Source organism: Diceros bicornis, chromosome 38 (genome assembly GCF_020826845.1).
Source record: "Diceros bicornis minor isolate mBicDic1 chromosome 38, mDicBic1.mat.cur, whole genome shotgun sequence".
NCBI classification, from domain to species: Eukaryota; Metazoa; Chordata; class Mammalia; order Perissodactyla; family Rhinocerotidae; genus Diceros; species Diceros bicornis.
Window position 1 is genome coordinate 27,016,854 of NC_080777.1, and position 22,652 is coordinate 27,039,505.

The 22,652-nt window shown below is 38.1% G+C and overlaps 1 protein-coding gene across 2 annotated transcripts in view; it reads left to right on the forward strand.

Moving 5' to 3' along the window:
* NEK7 (NIMA related kinase 7) overlaps nucleotides 1-22,396 on the forward strand; it is a 151,201-nt gene extending 128,805 nt beyond the window's left edge. For both annotated transcript variants that reach the window (XM_058533742.1, XM_058533743.1), the window contains 2 exons: nucleotides 1,408-1,521; nucleotides 19,394-22,396. In XM_058533742.1, the coding sequence (XP_058389725.1) occupies nucleotides 1,408-1,521; nucleotides 19,394-19,504 (225 nt within the window). In that variant the 3' untranslated portion in view covers nucleotides 19,505-22,396. The remainder of the gene's footprint in view (nucleotides 1-1,407; nucleotides 1,522-19,393) is intronic.
* The last annotated feature ends 256 nt before the right edge of the window (nucleotides 22,397-22,652 follow it).

Here is a 22,652-nt window from a genome sequence, read left to right on the forward strand (position 1 = left end):
CATTTGCAGAATATTTTTTAAGGTGGCATTTTTAATATTCTATTTTATCATAAAGTGTCCTTGCATTTTAAACAAGAAATGAGATTATTATTGTAGCTCCTCTTGTAGATATTTCCTCTCAGATGGAGGGTTTTATGTGTTTAGGGACATTCAAGTTGTTTTTTACTTTTTTCTCATCATGTGGAAGAACTGTTGCTGAGGTGCTTTCATACCGGTGTGTGTAGGTTTTATGTGAAATGTGGGCCGGGTGGAGATCTGCCTGGCAGCTTGGGTCCCCAGGGCCGCGCCCTCCCTGCGCGGGCTCTGAAGGAGTTAAAGCCCGGTCTGCAGCACCAAAGACAGATGAGAGCCGTTTTCAGCCTGTCCTGTCCCCACTGACGCTCGCTGAGTAGCTCAGCGTGGACGAGCGTGTTTCACACACACTCTGCCTGTCTGGGGAATGTACACATTGTCCTTCCAGAATCAAACTTATTAGCACATGTAGAGAAGGGTGACTGACTTCGGGGCAGCCTCGCACCGCGTGCTGCATTCTCGCCGCCGCGGTTCAAGGATTGAGAAGGTTCTGAACAGGATGCGAACATTTTAAATTGAATTTTTAGTTTGTAACCCTGCTTACCACCGTGCTTGCTTGCACTTTAAATGTCAAGTTAGAACCTTGTCTTAAAATAAATTTAAATTCCGTAATGTCTTTTTTAAAGTTGTTCGTTCTTCGAGTCATTTTTTTCTTGCATAAAAATCTCTTTTGGATGCCTTAAGGTAGCAGCTCTGACTCGTAGAGCTTTTGAACATATTTAGTGTTTCTGAGACATTATCAAAAGAAAAGAAGTTCTAATTCATTGTAAAGTACTTGAGATCAGTTACAACGTTCAGATTGAGAAGACGTTATTTTTTCTCTCAAAATAACCTTTCCCTACAGAAACGGTTGTGCAAGGTGAAATACTATGTGTTCTGTTCCCTAAACCATTGCTAGATTATAATTCAGTTTTAACTTCAGTTTTATTTTTGTTATATTTTGAACATTACATGGTTGATATATATCATTGATGTCCGTTTAGTCGTGAGATATACTAGTTGTTTTTATGGCATCGTATTCACAAAGAGTTACTGTATGTTCTTTTTCTTAATATGGTTTTATGTTGCATATGTATATAAATAAATAATTATATGCTAACAATTTCTCCCTTTCAGGGAATTTTAAATGTTGAAAAAATAACCAAAAACTGAAGTAAGATTTTTTAGAACTTAACTAAATAATTCTCAGAAGGGGATATTCGCAAAACTCAAAATACCCAGATAATTTTATTTAAAGTATTTGTAATTATTTTCTACCCCAGTGTAAAATACTGGATGAAATCCCCTATCAAGTTGCCCTGTAACTATATCAGTTTCATTGGGAGCATTTTACAGATGGCTGCGTTACAGAGTCCTTTCTACGGTGACAAAATGAATTTATACTCGCTGTGTAAGAAGATAGAGCAGTGTGACTACCCACCTCTCCCTTCAGATCACTATTCAGAGGAAGTAAGTCATTTTTTCAGTCCGTGTGTTCGTCTGTTGTTCATTTTGCTAACGTTTGCATTTTATTAAGAAGTTTTCCTTTATCCAGAAATACAAATGACGAGTATAGGTGGCAGAAATAGCACTTTTCATTCTGTTTTCGTTCTCTTGGAGACTTGCTGTTTAAAGGGTTGACTCTGCAGTTCGTAACGTGTAGCGGAACACAGCACAGCATGTGGTGTAAAATTGGCCGCTCCCTGGGTGTGAGAACAGTAGCAGACTTCACAGTACACTGAACGCGCAAAGGGCAGAATTAGTGCTCAGACCCCAGCTCCAGTTAATCAGCATGTCCGCTGGCCCCTCCGAATAGGGCAGCTCCTCATGCTCACGTTCTCAGACCAACAAACAATTAGAACTTTCTTTTTTGGCAGAACTTCCCTCCTGTTTATGTTTTCCAAAAACTGAAACATACATCTCTTAGCCACATTCTCTCAGCCTTATTCTTTCAGCTTTACCCTCCCTCCCTTGACAATACCTGTCCTGTCACCCCCTCACTGCTGAAATCAAATTCCTATGGGGAAATGTTTTGAGGTTATAATTGTAGACATGTTAAAAAGTATATAGGATGGGATTGAAAATTTTACAAGACTTTACCTTATTAAGATCTGAGTCTGAATCCCTTCTTGCTTTGGTAACCCACTGAGATGAATTGTTTTGGCTCTACCCAACATCCAGTTTTTCATTGAACAAAATGTCTTCCGTTTTAACCTAATATGTCTTGATTTTACCAGTATCTAAGAAGGAGACATGCAGAAGAGCAGTGTCTCAGGTTGACTGTGTTCACGTCACTCTTTGGAGAACTCACTGAGGGTCTACCCAGAGAAACGCCGTCTGGAGTTGGACATCTTACCCTCCCATGAGCAACAGGGGCTTTTGCTTAAGGAACATGAAAAGGAGCAAAGGAAAAATATAAAACACTTATAATATTCACTTCTTAGGTAGTCTTGTCACTCTTTCTATTTTGAAATGAATAGCAGTTGGTTTTAGTTTTATATAAGGAAAATTGAGTCAGTGTAACTTGAATAATAAATATCTCTAAAGAATTTTTACCATATGTAAAGTATTTGTGGCCCTAGAATATCATAAGTACCCTTTTTTCTAGTAGTTTTGATACTGATAATCAATGATGCCTGGTTTTTGGTTTCATAGCATTTGTATTCAGGTAATTAGAATAAACTCTTAGCATTTGTATTCAGGTAATTAGAATAAACTCTTACGAGGCAGTGATGATAATTTAGAAGTATTATTTTTATTTGATGTTAATGCTATTATTTTAGTCATTTTTAATTACTATTTTGGGTATAGAATATAAATACGGCATTTCACAAAACCAACTTCAGAACCATAGGCCTGGAAATACAGTAGGGTGTGAACAATAATGCAGAATGATAGCAAGAATGTCAGGGGCCGTTCTTTGTTGTGTCATTCATGCTGTCTCCTTTTTTCCATGAAGCGCATGAATATTTCACATATCTGCATCCTCATCCCCCATTCTTCTTGGCTAATTTTCAGACTGTCTGAATTTGCGTTTCACATGGTAGCTGATTAGGAGATGCCGGGTGCAGCGGTGAAGCCTCAGCAGGCGGTTGCCATGGAGGCCTTCAGCAGGAGTCTGATGGTGGAGCACTAGTGCTTGTTGAAGTCGGCCTGCCTGCCGGGCTCCTTCGCTGCGGCCGCGTGTGGGGCTGGAGATGCAGAGGCGCAGCCAAGGGGCAGATGGCAAAGTCTGGCCCAGATAGAAGGTCTTGGAGTTGGGAAGGAAAACAGATTCCACTTTTTACTTTGCTCTATACAGTTACCAGTTTCGAAAACAGACGTAAGCAAAACACATTTGTGGTGCACCTTCCAAAAACGACAGTACACTTCCTTATATTGGTAAAATCTGTTATGCTGAGGCGAAATAGAAAGCTGTAATATCTAGGTAAACACGGAAACTAATTCTTGCTAAAGGAATGAGATATACAAAATACAGACTACTAATGTTACTGTAATCTGTTCAGTTACGTAGAAAAGTTCTCAGAACCAGAGCTTTAAAATGCAGATGTGCTAATAAATATTTCTCTCCTTAAGTAGGGACTCAGTGTGTGTAAAATGATTATGCAGAATTGATGGTAGCAGAAAACTCAAACAGATTGGATGCTGCCATACTTGAATGGTACCTTAAATATTTCTTTATATAGTAGGATTTTTAGGTCTTTTAAAAGTCCAAATTGCCATTTGATTTCTTAGCATGGCAAAATATAGGAAACAAAGAAAAGTGAAATATTAAGTTTTTAAACAGGGAACTTTTAATTAAAAGACCCATTCAATAAGAGTCAATTTTATAGCTGAAACAATAACAGACTTGGTAAGTGTTTGAAAAATAAAAATTTTAAGCAAATTAATTTCCTACCAAATGTCTATTTGAAAGCATGTCAGGTTGGTTTAGCTACTGCTGAATTTTTAAGGGTACTGCCCAAAGAGGATTTGAAGGAACATTTCATGAGAATAGTAGCTATGCTTGCACACCAGCCTTGACTGATAGGAATCCTAAGGAACTGTATAATATTTATTTCTAGATATAGTCATTCCATTTAGAAGAACTCAGAGTTTAAAAGTGGGTTTTTTCTTATTTCTTATATTCTAAAATATAGATACACTTAAGCATTAAAAACCAAAAATGACTAGTATCCTTTGGAAAAACAAACCTGTATGCCAAATCTTTCCTTTTGAATTATGCTGTTATTATTATGTACAAATGATTAGGATTCTAGATTGAACTATCTCAGCCACACGTGAATGCTATTAGGAAATCTATATTGTGTAGCTTACTAAAATACTTTTGTTTATAACAGTTTTTTCTGGGGTTCGGTAGTCGTTCTTTTTCCAGTAATGATCTCATCCATGGATCAGTAGGGAACTACTGTACTTAATAAAAATCTTGGGTTGAAAAGATAGTTTCCCTTAAAAATCTCCCAGTTTTAATTAAACTTGGTCTTGTTGGTGATTATGAAATTAACATCAGTGAAGCACACATTCATTGAACATTTACGAGGTACAGGGAATTATGATTCCAAAGGCCCCTCACAGTCTGATCTGGGCTTATTGATCACGAGGGACTCTGTTCTTTCCCTGACTCTACCAATGTAGATTCTACTAGAAGTTCCATGAATTTCCATGTTTTTATGGATGTCATTTCCTGTTTCTGAAATACCCCGTCCCCTGTTCTTTACTAGGTGAACTCATTCTCTTCAAAACAAAGCACAGACATCATCTCCTGCCTAAGTGACCCTTCTCCCCTCTCTCCCCTCCCGTACCCCCCTCCCTTGGCATCACACTGTAGTTGTTTCTTTGCACGTGCGGCTCCCCTCCAGACTGTCTAGCTCCTGCTCCTGAGGAGTAGTAACTGCTTTGTATCCGTGTCTCTGTGGAGCCTGGCACATTAAAAAGGTTCAGTGGTTGATTGATTGAGGGAGTGAGGGAGTGAAAGAGGGAGATTAAAGGAATAAATGAGAAAAAGAATGAATGAATCAGTGCATGACAGTTGAATGAGTGAGAGAAACTTCTCAAAGAGCTCTCTATCTGGTTAGGAAGAAAATTATTCAAAAGACAAGCCAGAAGCTATGATAGTTTTCTTTTATGGATATTACCTGCTATATGATTTTTTCATTCTTGTAAGCAAGCAGCATTATTTCTGGAATGTCCAGTGTCCATTTACTGGGAAATAAGACAAATGGATTTTTTCCCTCAGTCTCAGTATTTCTTTGAGAGACATTGGAGTGGTCATCAAAATTACGTGTTTTCACTATTGTTCACTAAATTATGTCATGAGACTCTAAGTTAAAAAAATAGTTAATAGTTACAGTGATAATTATTTAGAAAGTATTAAAGTGTGACTCTATACTGTTAGTTCTTTTTAACCAACATATTTTATTGAAAATATGAGCATTAACATGATGCAGAATATAGATTTTGTCTCTTATTATTAAAAATTACGGGTTTAAATAGAGCAGACACAAGAAAGGTTGAATAGAACTGTGCCTCAGTGGTTGCTTTTGACAGATTTCATTGTAGGTTTGAGCAGATAGGTTTGGAAGGAAGTTGTGAAAAGTTGAGTAAAGAGTTTGCAGATGAAAGTGAAAGGTGCAATGAGTAGGGGGTGCAAGGGTGATCTTAGTTTGAGGAAATAGAGGAGGGAGAAATTAAATGGAGCTTTGAGTGAAAGCACCTCGTATCTGATTACCGTTTATATCGGATCACCCTCCTACCTGACCACCATCATGTCTGGCCAACCTTACATCTGGCCACCCTCTGTGTGATCACGCTTTGAGTGAAAAAGAAATTTAAGCACCAATCAAACATCGGTGAAATGGTTAAACCTTTTAACAAAGTGGTTATTCTATTGTTACAGCGGAGCTTGTTGATCCAGTGAATTGCTGTGGCAGATGTTTATCTGGTAGTAATTTTAAATTTATTATAAATAAGAAAGACTTTTTAGGACACAATATTTGTGGTTATCTTAAATTATATGTTTGAAAACTTGTTAATTTAGTAGGCCTTATTCTTTTTATAGGTGAAGAAACCAAGATATAACTTTGGAGTTAAAATTATTAAACCACTAATCAATTTTCACATTATTTAATGCCTCTCTGTTACACATTAAATTTGTTTGTTTTGTGGCTTTATACTCCAGCCCACAGATAGAAAAGTACCTGTTTTTATTAAAAATTCATTAATGGGACTATTTCTCAAGTATACAATTATCCTTTAAAGTATCAACCTAAAAGGTCACACCAATCAAAGAACTTATGGAAGATGAATGAAATCTCATAAACTTTCACTTCATAAATGGTAATAAATGTTTTTTACTTTAACCTCCCTTTTGTTATTTTTCCTCCTTTCTTAGTTAGACAATGCCCCAATGCCCCCTCCCTTATTTTTTATTTTATTTTTTTTAAGTTAGAAAACTGGAAGGCAAGAAGGGAGGGTTTTTTCCTTCTTTCGACCCTCCCAGGAGTAGTTTAGTGGTGCAGCCTGATGGTATGTTTCCTGTTGCTTCAGTCACATGCATAACAATTTCCAGCAGCATTTTCATTATTCTTGAGACAAGAAAAGTATTGATTTTTCCAGAGTATTTAAAATATAAGGATTAAAAAGCACTGTGCTTTTTCTATGCTTGATTATATATAAATAACAAAATAATAAACTTTTAGTTGGACTAAACTGATTTTATATATTTGTAGGTTATTATAGAGTATAAATATATTTACATGGCTTTAAATAAAATTGGAATAATGAATTTTTTCAACTTTAGTAATCCGCATTTTCTTTAATTCATGTAACAACTTTCTTGTTAAAGAAATAAAGGTGATGACATTATTGCCGTTTTGCATATGAGCAAACAGAGACCCAGATGGTGTCAAGGCAAACACTAGACTCCAGGGTGCCCCCCCTCGAGCATCCCACCGCTGGTGCTGCAAGACCACACAGCCCGAAGAAGACACTCGCGGGTTGTGTGAGTGAGCGCTTCATGGTTTCTACTCTCAGACCTACCAGTTCTTCCTCGTCTCTCTTCTTACCCTCTCACTCACTGTGTTTATCTGGAATCTCCTGACCTAGCGGGGTGCCATGTTCAAGGGCAGAGAGACCATCAGGCATTTGCTCAGAGCTCTTCTGCCCTGTGATAACTCAGGGGCCAGGCAATGTTGAAAGGGAAGAATGAGGACACTGTTGACAGAAGGAAGGGTAGGAGTTATTTTTACATATTGGAGTATGTAAAAACTACTACCTGCACTTCAAGTAAGGTATCAGATATGCTGATCTGTAATATGCTAAACAAAAAACGTTGCAGTTTGTCATAATTTCACTAATACTTTATTTTCCAAATGGTAACCCTGTTTTCCAAATGGTAACCCTTAAGGAAAGAAAAATACTAAATGAAATCTTTAAAAACTGTAACTGATTTTTATACCTAACGTTTATAAATAACTTCTGTTCATATTTAAGTTCAGAATCTGCTTAAAGAAGCTTTTTAAGAAAGTTGAGTCAGGAACAAAAAACATGACCTTTGTTTTGGCTCATAAAAGAGCTACTCTATGCGGGGCCAGCCCGGTGGCGCAAGCGGTTAAGTGCGCGCGCTCCGCTGCGGCGGCCCGGGGTTCGCTGGTTCGGATCCCGGGCGCGCACCGACGCACTGCTTGGTAAGCCATGCTGTGGCGGCGTCCCATATAAAGTGGAGGAAGATAGGCACCGATGTTAGCCCAGGGCTGTCATCCTCAGCAAAAAAGGAGGAGGATTGGTGGATGTTAGCTCAGGGCTGATTTCCTCACAAAAAAAAAAAAAAAAAAAAAAAAAGAGCTACTCTATGTAAATAAGAAAAAAAACAAGATGAAAGTGTCAGGTACAGATTATTTTTGCATTTTTTGAAGTTACACTAAGTTTATAAAACTTTTTTATTCATTTGGGCAGTCTAAATAGTTGTATTTTATAGTTGCTAGATTCACAAATTTTAACAGAACTGTATAAATTCCCTGAAGTTGTTAGTGGAAATTAACCAATGTTATTTAAATTGGTGCTATAAGATTCTTCCTAATACGCTGTCCCAAGCATATTTAAATGTGGGACGTTATATTATAAGACACAAATAATCTTTGGAGGTAAATCTATTTTCACAAATTTTTCTGTAGTCCCTATAATTATATAATCCAATACTAAGTGAGATGAGAATGTTTTACTTTAAAATGTAATGTAAACCCAGTGGCGCAGCAGTTAAGTTTCTGAATTCTGCTTCTGCCGGCCCAGGGTTCACCGGTTCGGATCCTGGGCGGGGACCTACTCACCGCTCATCAAGCCATGCTGAGGCAGCGTCCCACATAGAAGAACTAGAAGGACCTACAACTAGGATGTACAACTGTGTACTGGGGCTTTGGGGAGAAAAAAGAAAAACAGGAAGATTGGCAACAGATATTAACTTAGGGCCAGTCTTCCTAAAAAAAAAAAAAAAAACAGTTACCCTGCTTAAGATCTCTTTAAAAAAAATAAAATTAAAATTAAAAATAATAAAATGTAGAAAGAAATATATAATATTAAATATAATTTATAACTGTGCAATTATTTATTAAAATAAACTTAACATTGACGGTTACCTCAAACATTGTTAATAACATTTGATTTTCTTTCCAAAAAATGGTTTTAGGAAGATAATCTCATCGTTTATAATATCGCTTGACCACCTTACTTAAAGTTGCCTATATATGTACGATTAGATCTTTAAGCTTTGCATGTTCCATTTTTATGTAAAAAATATATTTAAGCAGGCCTTCTGTTCACTTATACTTCTGAAGTGACACTGGGGACTTGCTCCTTGAAGACGTGAATCCAAAACGGTGCCCTATATTCCACACATCCTGTGGGATCCTATAAAACCATGTAACTTTCTGTAAGACTTTCACAGTTTTCAAAAGACGCCGAGTGATCTTCAGTTGTGGAATATAGACATTACATTACCTTCTCTCTGTGTAAGACGGCTTTCTTTTCCCTCTCTCCCCTACCCTCAAGCCAGTCACTAGTGACGCTTGGGTGTACAAGTGGGAGATGCCCAGTCATTTTGTATAAATATCTAAAGCTCCGAAATGGAACATGCTTTAATGCATTAGACCCACTTTGGGGTGCTAAAATGTGTCCTTGGGTAGATGGAAATTAGGTCTATCTGGGAGGCTGATCTAACGTAATTGGTCTCAGAGGGATTAAGATGGGGGTGTAAAAGAAACAGTACCACGGCACCAGTCTTTATTATTCTGTTGAGAGTTGTGTTGGTGACCTAAAGCTGTAACTCGCAAAGAGCCCTATTGTTATTACCTGGACGTGACTGCGCTTGATACGTAATTGGGTTATCGCCCTGACAACAATGACTGTTAACACTCTCCTTTGTAGTATTTCTGGTTCCAACCTATATGCTTTGATGGTTCTTTAGAAATAGATAAATCAAAATATATTAGTATTTTCTCTACTTTATTGGAAACAAGTATTCCTTAATTCATATAATTTATGATTTCATAATCCTTTATAAGTGTTAGAATCCATTTTATTTTTACTTATATACTTTTTCTCATTTAAATGTTTCTGTGTTGCTTTTTAAATTCCCCTTAAACATCTGAATTAACGAGTTTTTTCTTCTCTGATTTTGTAAAGGCTTTTGCACGTTCAGACCTCTATTTTTGCCTTATGTTTAACTTAATGTATAAAACAATTTGGGAAAAAAAACAAAGTACATGTTTTTACAAACATGTAGTTTGTAATGCAAACTAAACAAATTTTTTGAGATAACTTAAACCATGAAATGTTTCTTTACTTACTCCTGTTCATTTTTTTTTTTTTTTTGAGGAAGATCAGCCCTGAGCTAACATCCGTGCTAATCCTCCTCTTTTTGCTGAGGAAGACTGGCTCTGAGCTAACATCTATTGCCAATCCTCCTCCTTTTTTTCCCCCAAAGCCCCAGTAGATAATTGTATGTCATAGTTGCACATCCTTCTAGTTGCTGTATGTGGGACGCGGCCTCAGCGTGGCCAGAGAAGCAGTGCGTCGGGTCGCGCCCGGGATCCAAACCCGGGCTGCCAGCAGCGGAGCGCCCCACTTAACCACTAAGCCACGGGGCCAGCCCCACTCCTGTTCATTTTTATTAAGGTTGTAATATCTACTAACTTGGGAATTATTTCTGTAATTTCAAATAATAAATGGAAAGCTAATTCCCTCAATTCTGACACACACAAAAATTATTTTTAGCAAGTGATAGCCTAATAATATTATTAGACATTGAAGCCTGACATATATGTATATGTATAAAATCCTTAAACTTATTATATGAACATATGTTTTCCTTGAACATGGTTAATAATGTAGTACTTAGAATCATCTCAAAGTATTGGATAAATGTTAAGGATTTTTAGTGTAACTTCCTTTCTTCTAGAGATTTATAGGAACTTCTTTAAAATTACAAGATTAACTTTGAGAGAGATCTCTAAGATAATTATTTCATTTTGATTATTTAATTTCTGAGTTTCTGGTAGAAAACTTAGAGACATTCAAGTACATTTTATTTGTTTTGAGGGAGTTACTGTCACTTTATTGAATGAGTCAGATTAGAAATAACATTAAAATTGTCAATCTCGTCATAATACTAATCTGAACACTTTTGTGTCATCATTTAAGTATATCTCTCATGGATAAAGTAGACCTATATCTCATTATGAGTTTTGCAGAGCCCTGGAGAAAATTCTTTGAGAAAATTTTTGATCAGAGTTGGCCTGTGAAATATGAGGGCAGATCCGTTAATTTTAGAAACCAGATGCGCCAGTGTTAGCGCTAAAACATTTTTTGAGAATCAAATAGCCTAACTATCTTTGCCTCTCTGGAAGGTCACCCCACCTTTGTGCCCAAGTGGCCGTGAGGGAACCTACAGACCAAGTTAGGATTTTCCTCAGGCGCTGTAACACAGTGACTTTATCAAAGCTTGGGCTCTGAAGCTGGACTGCTTCCCTTGAGATCCAGGCTGCCCCCTTTCCTGCCTTTGTGACCTTCGGAGTGTGACTCCTCTGTAAAGTGTGTCATAGTAGTGCCCACCCCACAGAGTGGTCATGAAGATTAAGTTAAATCATGTAAAAATGTGTCGAATAGTGCCTGATTCAGGGTGAGAACTCCATACATATCAGATTTCAGGAAATGGTTTTCTCTCTGCTCTGGTACTGGAAATAGGTTTTAGTTGAAGCCCCAGAGTTACTTCATAGAGCATAAAGAGATGTCTTTGGATCTGAGAATGTTCAGGGGATTGTATTCCAGTTACCCACTGCACACTTACAAAAACTAACCACTAGTTCCGTGGAGCATCTAAATCTAAGTAACGTGGCCTCCAGGTGACGTATCCATCAGCTGCAGAAAGTGCACCCCAAGTAACCAATGAATCTACCTGTTCTGTGTAGTTCTTTACAACTTAAAATTTAGAGACTATATGGCAAAGGTAAGAGTTTTTCTCTTCCTCTAATTAATGCCTTTAAACCCTTTCTACTGTCTCTTAAAGTTTATTCCTAATTTCTCATGTGTAGGTAACTGTTTAATCCTCCTGTTCATTATGGCAGGGGCACAAATACCTCTGCTATCTAAAAGTGAGGCCATACTTTCTTTTTACATTAAAAGAAGGAAGGATGAGATGTGACCATATTTATATAACTCAAAGTGTTATCTGGTTGACAAGAGACTATTCATGGATCCACACATATTTGCATTTTTAACCAAATTATTAAAGTTAAAGGCATAAAACTTAGTCCATGGCGATTTGTAACATAAAAATAAGTGATTTGTTGTGATTGTTTTTCCCTTACTTTGCCAAAAGACTGTTGTAGCTGATTCCCACCACCCTCCGCCCGCAACCCACCTACCCACCCAGCCACCCACTAGGTTAACAGTCTATTTAAATGTATCTTTAGAACAGCTAATAGTTATCTCATGTATATCAAAGAAAATTAACTACATCAAATTAAGAATTCGGGCCTGTGTAAATCTCCCATTTTGTAGTTACAATCCACCTTTTTTCTAAAAGGATTTGAGATAACTTATGACAAAAGACATGACTCACAGGTTATTAAGATAGAAATTGAAGTACCTGTTCAGAACGGAGGACGGGAGGGAGTGTAACTGTACCCATCCTAATGGCCAGCAGAGTTGCGTGGTTGACTTACTCATTTGGTTATAGCTTCCTGTCTGTTGTGGCTCAGAGGGAAACAGTAAGCCTGTTTTTCTAAGGAGGAAATATTCCAGTTCCTCAGAGAAGACAGAGTTTTCTCCTACTAAATTATGATAGAAATATCTTCTATAAGGATCCATGAATAATATGCCAGGCAGTGTCTTCAAGAGCAGTTATGCAGCAAATACCTAAGTGATGTTTCATGAAATCCAAAAGCAAGAATTAAACACGGTTTGGAAAGGTGATTTGGCAGCAGGATAAACTAATGTGCTCCCAGGATGAGGCCTTCTGGTGACCTAATTTGGCTAAATTATCCAAAGTTGTGCAGATGAATTTTATCCCTTACAGGGTCTTCTCTAAATTTTAATTCTCTTAGCAAGAGTTTGATGGGAGCTCTGTAGCACACCTTTCAATACTCTTTGAATGTTCAAATCTTTGAACATTCAGTACACTGTTATATACTCTTTGACAAGGACCAGGAGTGTTGGAGTCTGTTCTGCTGATTTGCTTAAGGGAAAACAAACAGTAAGTCAGGTTGACATCTTTGATCAGAGAGGAGGCATCTCACCACTCTGTTCACTGAGCGGAAGTCAGACCAGCCCCTGCGTAGCTGAATAGAGTCCCTGGGATGTTACTTTCTCCTGTCTGTGATGACCACTTTAGAACTGGTATTTCCTGGTTAAATCTAGTAACTCATCTCTCTTGGTTAGAACTCATTGATAATACCTTAAACCAAGTGACATCCCTTTATAGTGGTAATGATTTGAAGTTCAACCAGTTAGTACCTGTTACTGAATAATCACCATGCGTGCAGAGCTGAGGTAGGATCATGAAGAATTCAAACCAGAAGGCCCAGTAGGTAAAAGTAAGCAGCTTTCAACAGTAGGGAGTAGAAAAGGGCTAATTAAAGATTCACTGACTTGGCTTCCAATTCAGGCTCCGCCATCGATTTTTTAATTGGTTCTTAGTGTCCTTATTTGTAAAATGAGATAGTGGTAGAGGGTTAAAATGCTTTAAAAATAAGTGCTAAAAGGATATGGGAGATTTGTAAAATACTAAATTCTGTATAATTATGGGATATTTTTATAATCCAAAATGAGAGCTGCCCTTAAGACTAAATGAAGATGTGCATATTTAAGAGAACCGTACAACTCAAAACTATGTTCAGCATAGGTTGACAAGCTTTCACTTGAACTATCTTCTTTATCTTCGTAATCTAGATATGGGTAGAGTCACAAAAATTGTTTAAAACACACAACTCAGTTATCTAGGGATAGATACAGAATTAAACCTAACATTCAGGAATTCATAGTTCCACCCAAATCTCAGTATGTCAGTATCTCAAATGTGACATCTTCAAAATTCAGTGTCCCTCATGCCCCCTCCTCCTTCCTACTTATGTTAACGGCAACACTCTCCTTTCACATATCCTGGTGAAAGCTTCTGATGAACAATACATTTTGCCTGAAATCTTAGAGGAACTTAATTGAACGTTCCACTGGCATTGCTTTCTTTTTGCTCTGACTATTCCAAGAAAATATGTAGTGAAGAACAGCTCTAATGATCTCTCCCTTGGAGGTGAAGGCCGAGTTCCTGTTGCTTGTGTGAATAGATGTAAATAGTTGAGTCTTTCCTTTATTTGGCCTCAGTCTGTCGTTTCATCCTGTCGCTCCCCAGTCATCCAGAAGTCCTTCCATTGCTTTCACAGGCCTCACGCTCTTTTTGGCTCAGCTCTATTGTTCATCCTGTTACCTCTGCTTGGAATCCTCTCCACCCCTTTTATATATTAGAACCATGTTCATGCTTCATTCCTCAGTTCAGATGCCATGACCACAGAACCTTCCTTTTCTCCCTCATCCAGAAGTTACCCATTCATTCTGGCATTCATTCAACTTACTGTTTGTCCATCCTCCAGATCTTTTAATTTAAGAGAAGACAGACATTGAAGGAAGTACAAGAAAGTGTCATAAGGGCTTTGATAAAAGCATGTGAAGGATACGGTGGAGGCCAAGTAGAAAATCCTAAGTTGTACATGGCAGTAGGGTGGTTAGGAAAGACTAGATAGAGATGGGCATTGAAATGAATAGGTGACAGTCAGACAAGAGAGTAGGGGGTTTTGAGAGAGGCGTTATAATGAGAGGAGCAGCATAAACAAAGACGTGGGGACCTGAAACAGTTTTGGTGAGCACAGAACTGTGAGTGCTTTATTCTGGTTAGAGTGTAGGGTGGGGCTGGAGGGAGGAGGGGTTTGGGCCAAAGATGAGGCTGGAAAGGTAAGCAGCAGCCAGATCTTAGAAGCCCGGGATGCACCATGCTGAAGGTGTCAGACTTTCTAGAGGGCGGTGGGGAACCACTGAAATGCTTAATGTTGAAGTATAGTTAGCTTGATGTTCAGGCAGTGCTGGGAGATGGGAAGAAAACTGGTGCAAAGCTGTCAGCTGGAAGACTATTTCAGAGAGCAGCAGTGGAGACCATGCAGCAAGAAGAAATGCAGCTTGTTAGCAGTCAGGAAACAGTAGGACCTGGCTGATGGTTGTTGGGCAGGTGGGGAGGAAATGTAATGAGGTGTCCTGTACGAGTTTCAGATTTTTCTGGCTTGAGATACAGGAGGCACTGTCCAAGATAGGAAAAACTGGTTTGGGGGGACAAATAATAAGACTATAGTTCTGAACATGTTTAATAGGAGTATTTGAGGGCAGTTGGAGATATGTGAATGGAGCCCACGGAAGGTCCGGGCTGAAGATCCATGTCTGTGTGCCTCAGCAGTGAAGGAATGGAAGTAAACGAAGCTGTTGAGGATAAGAAGGTAGAGTGGAAACGGAAGAGATAAGGAAAGGAAAGAACTCTGGGACACACCAACATTACAGGGATTGTCCAAGAAAGGTAATCCTACAAAGGAAACCAGGAGAGAACAGTCAGAGAAGCTGGAGGAGACCAGGGTGGTGGTGTGGAGCCTGAGGACGAGAGCCTCCTGACACGGTGCCATCAGCAGCGCCAACCGTGCAGAAAGGTTGCGTGAGAGGTGGGCAGAACAGCGTTCATGAGATTAGCAACTGGATCACTGCTCGTCTTTGCTGGAACAGCTTCAGTGAAGTACTGTCAGGGGTGGAGGGGTGGAAAAGTGATGGCAGTGAGCTTGCAGTTTCTTTTTTTCACCCTCAAGGAGCTTGGCTCTAGAGCAAATAAGTAAAGTGTGGCAGTAGGTAGGAGGGGTTCCATGCATTTTTTTTAATCTGGGGCAGACTTAACTGTACTTACCTGGACTATGATGAAGGAATCAGCAAAGGAGGAAAGATTGAAAGTAGAGAAAAGGAATAACTGATCATCATTCACCCCTTAAATATTCATTCAGAGCTGACTGTGTTCTAGTTACTGGTGGATGAAGGTTCAGATTCTGGAAGAAAATGCAGTGATAGAATTGAGAGTAGGAGAAAAAAGTATTCTTCTGAGGCTAGGAGAGCAGAGACGAGATGGTTCAGATACAGATATGTTTGAAAGTGTTGAGGCAAGACACTGAGGAAGCTTAGGCCTGTTAGTCTTGATTTTTCTCTGCGAGGTAGGAGGGCAGGCGGTGGGTGAGAAGGAATTGAGCCCACAGGTTAGTGAGGGTTGAGACTAGCAATTGTGGGCAGTGGACCTCATCAGGTGTAACAGTTGGGTTGCAGAACAGCTTTTGAGGTCCAGCTGCAGTTGGAAACCATGAATCTGGTGACTCCAGACTACATGTTTTCTGGAATTTTCTCCAGCAGTCCTTAACATCCTGGTGTAGAAGCAAAGAAAAATTTTTCAGGATAGACATCATGAAAAGACAAAGGATTGATTATTAATGGTGCTGCCCATTAATAATGACCGGCTAAAGGATTGTGCTATGAGGTCTAGACTGGAAACAAATGACGTAAACCCCAAGGGGGAGGATCCACTGGAGGAAGGAATTGGAAGTGGTCTCAATCAAATCAGAGCCCAGCCGTACGGGGGGACGTGAGAGACCGCGAAGGACATAAGCTCGTGCTTATGTTTCTCGTGTGACACACGGCTTTTTAAGCAATAAGCGTCCCCTGGGGAGGCAGGGTCTAAAATGGAACGGAAGTGAAGGTTAAGGCCAGGTAATCAAGAAGCTTTGTGTTGGAGAGACGATCCAGACGGATGTCACAGTGAACCAGGATGATGGTGCAGTGGGTGGAGTGGAGAAGAGTGCTGTCAGCTGGCTGTGTTCAGTGACCGAGGTGGGACAAGTCAGAGGTAAACAGATTGTAGGGAAAAGGGGAAAGCAGTGATGGCCTCCTCTGGGCAGCTGCTGTTTCCCACCTCTGTCTCCCAAGTATGTCTGGGGTACCTGTGACTTTGTACTTCACAATGGAATTACTTATACCATTTCCTCGGTCCCACATTTATTTCTTTGTTAATCTTCCCTCACTAGACTGTGAGCTGTATAAGGGCAGGCACCATGTATGTTTCATTTGTTACTTTATCCGTTACTCCTAATAAAGTGTCTGGTACAGAATAAATACTCAATAAGATTTTATTCACTGGCTGACTGAGTGAATGAATGAATGACCAGAGAGGAAGAGTCAGGACCTCAGAAAGGAAGGTGAGTCCCGTTCTCTTTCCCTGTCCGGGACAGTCAGCCTTCCCTTGTGAGTAGATTCCGTGTCCGAGTTTTCCTCAGTGTCCTCAGATGCCAGCACAGTGTCTATTGCAGAGGGGACCCTCTAGAAATATTGGTGTAGCAAATGAGTGAGAATCGCTGCTGAAGCATATTTTAATTTTATAGAGTTTTATTTTCATATTTTATTAATTTGTTTATTATATAACAAAAAATTTAGGAAAAAATTAACAGATTATTTGGTTCATAAATATAGTGAGGTATGCATGTTTTATATCTCATCTGATTTTATACTGTGATACTTGTTAATACTTCCTCTGGAAAAGAAAAATCTTTATGACAAAATAAGCTACATATCTGATGGAGATCGAGCCACATAAATGAGGAGAGAAAAGCAAACATTGCGTCGTTCTGTCTCTCTCTACCCTAGCGTTTCTGGTTCACCTGTCATCTCTTACGAAGGCTGTCCCTACGGAGGGCGAGAAGCTGCTCACTGCTGCTCCCTCGGCCTCTCCATTCTCCTCCTTTATCTTCCCCCTTCTTGTTATTCTTAGTGCCCATCTTTTACTTTGGAAAGCTAGAGAAGCAGTGTCTTCTTCAGCTCGACTTGTATCACCCTCTCTCTAATCTTGGGCGCTTTCTCCTCCTAGCAGGAGAACAGTCATTTGCTACAGTCTGTTGGAAATTGCACCTTGTTCTCAATTATTAGGCAGGAAAAGTAAAGTTTCTGGACCAGCTTAACGGATGTAGCAGTTTTATTCAGTCAAAAAATTGCTGTTGCATCTACTTGTATTTTAGTTAAATATAATGAATTTTTGTACCACAATTATCTTTTCCTGTCATCCTTTCTCCTGCTTTTATGATTTTTATCTATAAACAAAATATGTGACAACTAGGCAACCTGTTAGAACACGTTATCTTTTTAAATATAAGTATCATTATAAATGCTTTTCCTACTGTTTTCTGTACTGTGTAGAGCTGGATGTATTTGTTTTTATTTTAATGGGTAAAATGCCAGCCTCCTTCTGATCTAAGAGAAACTTAGATCACCATAATAAAATGCCTTGTGTATTGCTGTCCCCATAGCAATTTTTAATGCTATTCTCTGCTCCATTGCAAGGAGTATAAATTGAGGTCCTCAGAGCCTCTCAGTGGGTGTAACATTACCGTCGACATTGTTGACCTTCCATATGTAAAGCTGAATCATGAAACCTCGTTCTGGTAGAATCATGTAATCTAAGGGATTAGAGCCAGAAGAACCCTTGTAGGGCATCTGCTCCACCCTCCTTGTTGTGTAGACGAAAAAGTAAACCTCCAGATACAGTGACTTACCTGAGGGCACGGGGCTACAAGAGCCTTCCGCATGCCTGGTTTCCACCTCCCTGGACCTCCTGTCTCCTCCCCTCATCTCTTGTCATCTGGCGAGCTCCTCACACACGTCTTTGTGTAAGAAGGACATTTCTCCATTGCACTGCTAACAGATTCAGCCCACAAATTTTGTCACCACTTCTGTTTCCTCTAGATGAAAAATTTTTTATGGTAGAAGTTGACGACTATGAAGAAATTATAGCAATTTGATAATTTACCTAAGTGCTAATATACTAGCCACAAAAAGTTAATGCATGTTTTCAAAATATCTAGATTATTCCTAAAGACATACTTATAAAGCAAAAGAATCTGGTTCTTCCTCTTGATTTGGCTTACCGTCTATAAAAGACCATGTCCAGTGTTATGAAGACGCATAGATTCATGGCAATTAGAATTGAGAAGGAAGTCCCATGTTCTTCCACTCACTGGCTCGAGGACCAGGTGGGAGGGTATTTTCTTAATTTATTGAGATGTGCTTTTTTTCTGTGATGTAAGTAAACCTCAGCCCTCTCATCTGTAAAGTGAGGACATTAATACTACTTCACACAGACGAGGATTAGAATACAATAGTATTCTAATGTATTATTCTTAGTTTAGAGGGGTGCTTTTCCTTCAACATAAAACTAATAAAAAATTTATATAAATATACTGTAATAATATAATATATATAGGTTCATGATAAATGGCATCTGATAGACAGCTACACTAATTGCCTTATATAAATTTAGCTATATAGTAAACTAATTATGAAAATTTAAACTTATCATCAAGACTAATATAGTCAATTCTAGATCAAATAAATGTGTATATAGCTACAGTTAATTTGGAGCCTTACAGTTAAAAACATATTGTCTTTAGTGACTGCTGTCTTCTGATCAAACTTCTCTGAAGAATCATAAGGTCACTTTAAAGCCTCTGATTGTGGAAAGTACTTCTTGCTCGACACATCACTACTCACCAGTGAATGTGCTTCTTAGAACATTCAACTAATTGTAAAAGCATTGACAGCAGTCGCATGTATTTCTAGTCACATGAATGTTTAGTCACAAAAGGTACTTTCCCTGTAAATCTATGGCTACTCAAAGTTTGTTCGTTTTTAATAACTAACTGGAATGGTTCTCCTAAGCATGTCGTGTTCTCTTGCTCCGTAGCTACGACAGTTAGTGAACATGTGCATCAATCCCGACCCGGAGAAACGACCGGACATCGCCTACGTTTATGACGTGGCCAAGAGGATGCACGCGTGCACCGCCAGCAGCTAGGCACGCGGAAGGTCACGATGAGCATAACCAGGATAAGGTGTTTCTCTGCAAACCATACCTCCCATTCTGTCTGGGTGTTAAGATGATTATTTCAGAGCTCGTGTGCTTTGAATCCTTAACCAGTTTTCTTAGAAGCTTCATTTTGTACCAATTTCAGTCACCTGCCTGCAAACCCCAAATGACTTTGGAATGATCAAATTGCATGTTAGGAGAGTAAATGAAACATGATGGTTTTTAATGGCTAAAGATTTTTTAGAGTTATTTAGAGTTCTCTGCTGATAAATTGTGTTCAGATAGACTCTCAGTGCCAATATTGAAGGTGCAGCCTGGCACTCATCTAGCTTGACTCCCGACCTGGGGAAGAGGAGCTGACCACGGCACGCGTGCACTTTCCAGTCGTTTATGGACGTTTGAGAGGAACACAATTGTGTACGCTTGTGATTATTTTGTTTTTAAAAGTTTGAAGTATGTGTTTTGGTTCTTAGCTTTGTAGCTTTCAAATATAATTCTTAAAAGATAAATGTAGACAAACTGAGAAGCATTTAAAATTCTTAGCTTATACAGTCAAAATGCAACTATTAAATGTGAAAAAATTTGGGGACAAAATGTGAGTCAGACACTGAAGAGTTTTTTGCTTTATTTTGTTTTGTTTTGATATCTTGGATCTTCTCTTTGCATTAAAATGGTATAAATGAACCCATTTAAAAAGTGGTTAAGGATTTGTTTGGCTGGTGTGATAGTAATTTTGAAAGTTGCACATTGCCCGAGGCTTTAATTGTGTTTTTATTATTGTTTGTACATTTGAAAAACAGTCTTTGAATAGCCTTGCAGTACTATATTTCAATTTCTTTATAAATTTAAATGCTCTACTCATAATTGTACACTATAGTGTCAGCATATGTTTTGATTCATAGATTTTATTGAAGTTCTGATTGGTCCCCTTCAGAAATTTTTTTGTATTCTTCAAGTTAGCTCTTATTTATATTGTATGTGCATATGTGCATTTTATCCATTAATGTTTCAGATTTTCTGAGAACATAATACCCTTTAAAAAATATTTGTATTTGAAACTTTTCCTGGATTTAAAACAGTTTTTTTAATTTTTAGAAATTTGGGCCACCCCCTGTATGCGTGCGTTTTGTCTTGTTACAGAGGAAGAAAGGATGTGTCTTGTACCGTATCTGTGAATGTTGATGCAGTTTCAACTCATTTGACAAGATTGTAATTTTAGAATATGTTTAAAGAAATGAAAACCTGCTATTACCACAGTCAGAATTTTTATGAGATTAACATTTCTGTTGAGAAGCTTTCAAACAAAGTACTGTATTCACGCATGAAGATGACAGAGATGGTAATGCTTCGTTTATTTCAAGGAGATGGGCAGAGTTTGGTAAATGCTGTTGTGGAAATGTGTTTTCCCTGAATGCCTTCATGTCAGTAGTGACCAGTTCCTCACAGAATTGTGAAGCCAAAAGGCCGAGTGGCAGTCCCCCTTACAGGACGCTGTGCCACCATGTAACCTTAGGATCGGTAATCCTGCCAACGTGAAACCTCGTGTTCAGAGAACGCCTACCTTTAGCCGATATAACTGCTGGTTTTGTTTTTTCATATAGGTCTTTTTATTACAATCATTTTAATACTTTCAAGTCATTTGTAATCTTTAAAACTGTATAAAGGGCAAAAGTATAAATTCTTCTTTTTTTCAAAATTTAATCAATTATGATATCGTCATTAGTTATGGTATCTGAAGAGTCGTCTTATCTCGCAATAGACAAAAGAAACCTGGTTGGTCCTTTATATGAGGGCCGGATGCATTGTTTTTCCAAGATTCTAGTGACTTACAACCTTTACACTGAGCATCCATAGATTTGTCCCCAGAAATATAAGTAGAATTGTTTTTGTTGACCATTAGTGTCATGCTCATTTTAGTGTAATATAATTGATTGAGGTGAAATGTTCTCTAGTTGGAACGGATACTCTCCTTTTTCTTGCAGTCTTTAAAAATACATGAATCTAAAATTCATTAGCTTAACCCCTCACAGTGACTTGTAAGCAAAGATTTCTTTACAGTGAATCTATCTGCTAGACAGAAATAGCTGGGGAAAATGTAATGATCAGGGAAATCCATTATGATTTTCTACATGTGGAAACTTTTTGGATATTGTATCTTTTTTTATCTAAGTGTTCATATTTTTCTTGAAGAAACCACTGCATAAAAAACATTTTAATTTTGAATGGGATCATTTTAAAGAATTATGAGGATGATTAGGAGTTTTCGTTTTTATAATCACCTATAAAATGTTCTCTTCGTATTTCTAAGTAAATTTTATGTTAAGTAAAACATTTGAATTGATTTGACAAAGAGTAAAATGAAAAGTACATCTGATTCTAAACCTTATTTTAGACTTTGGTACCAGTTCCCCAGGGGAAAATGTGGGAGGACTTTGTTTTGTAAGCTGAAGTTTAGGGATGGTGGATGAAGGGAATCCCTGTATAAATAAAGTGCTCAACAATGTGCAATGATTGTGAATGTAGTCAGATATTACAGCCATTTCATGAATGCTTTACCATTCTACATAGTATCTATTACAAAACACCTTTCTTGTATCAATATACTTCAGGTGTTGCTGTTAACATTTACATGATATTTATTTTAACCAAAATTTTATTCATATTAAATGTTTTTTCTTTAAAATGAATGTATTGTGTTTATAACCCACAAATGCGTAATTATCCTATGCCTCATATTTCAATAGTACTGTAATATGGACTTCTTTTGTGAAATACTTTTATTTTGTTATGCTTCAAATACACATACTAGAAAGATTCTGTTGTTAGCTTTGAAAATTGTATAATATCCTAATATAAATATATAAAATTAAAAAATGAGTACAATAAAATTTTTATGTATCTGTGATTTTTTTTCCCCTAAAGTCTTCCATTGTTTATTTCACTTAACACTTAACCTACAGAAACAGTTCTTATTCGTTTCTGTAACTTGACCATCTCAGAGAAGCCCAAGAATTGAAACCGTCAAGGGTGATATGGAGCTCTGACAGACCCTAAGGAGGAGTTTTTTAAATATGCGTTAAACTCAGGCACATCTTCACATGTTCCTGTTCTTCAGTACATCATTTTCTGTCTTTGA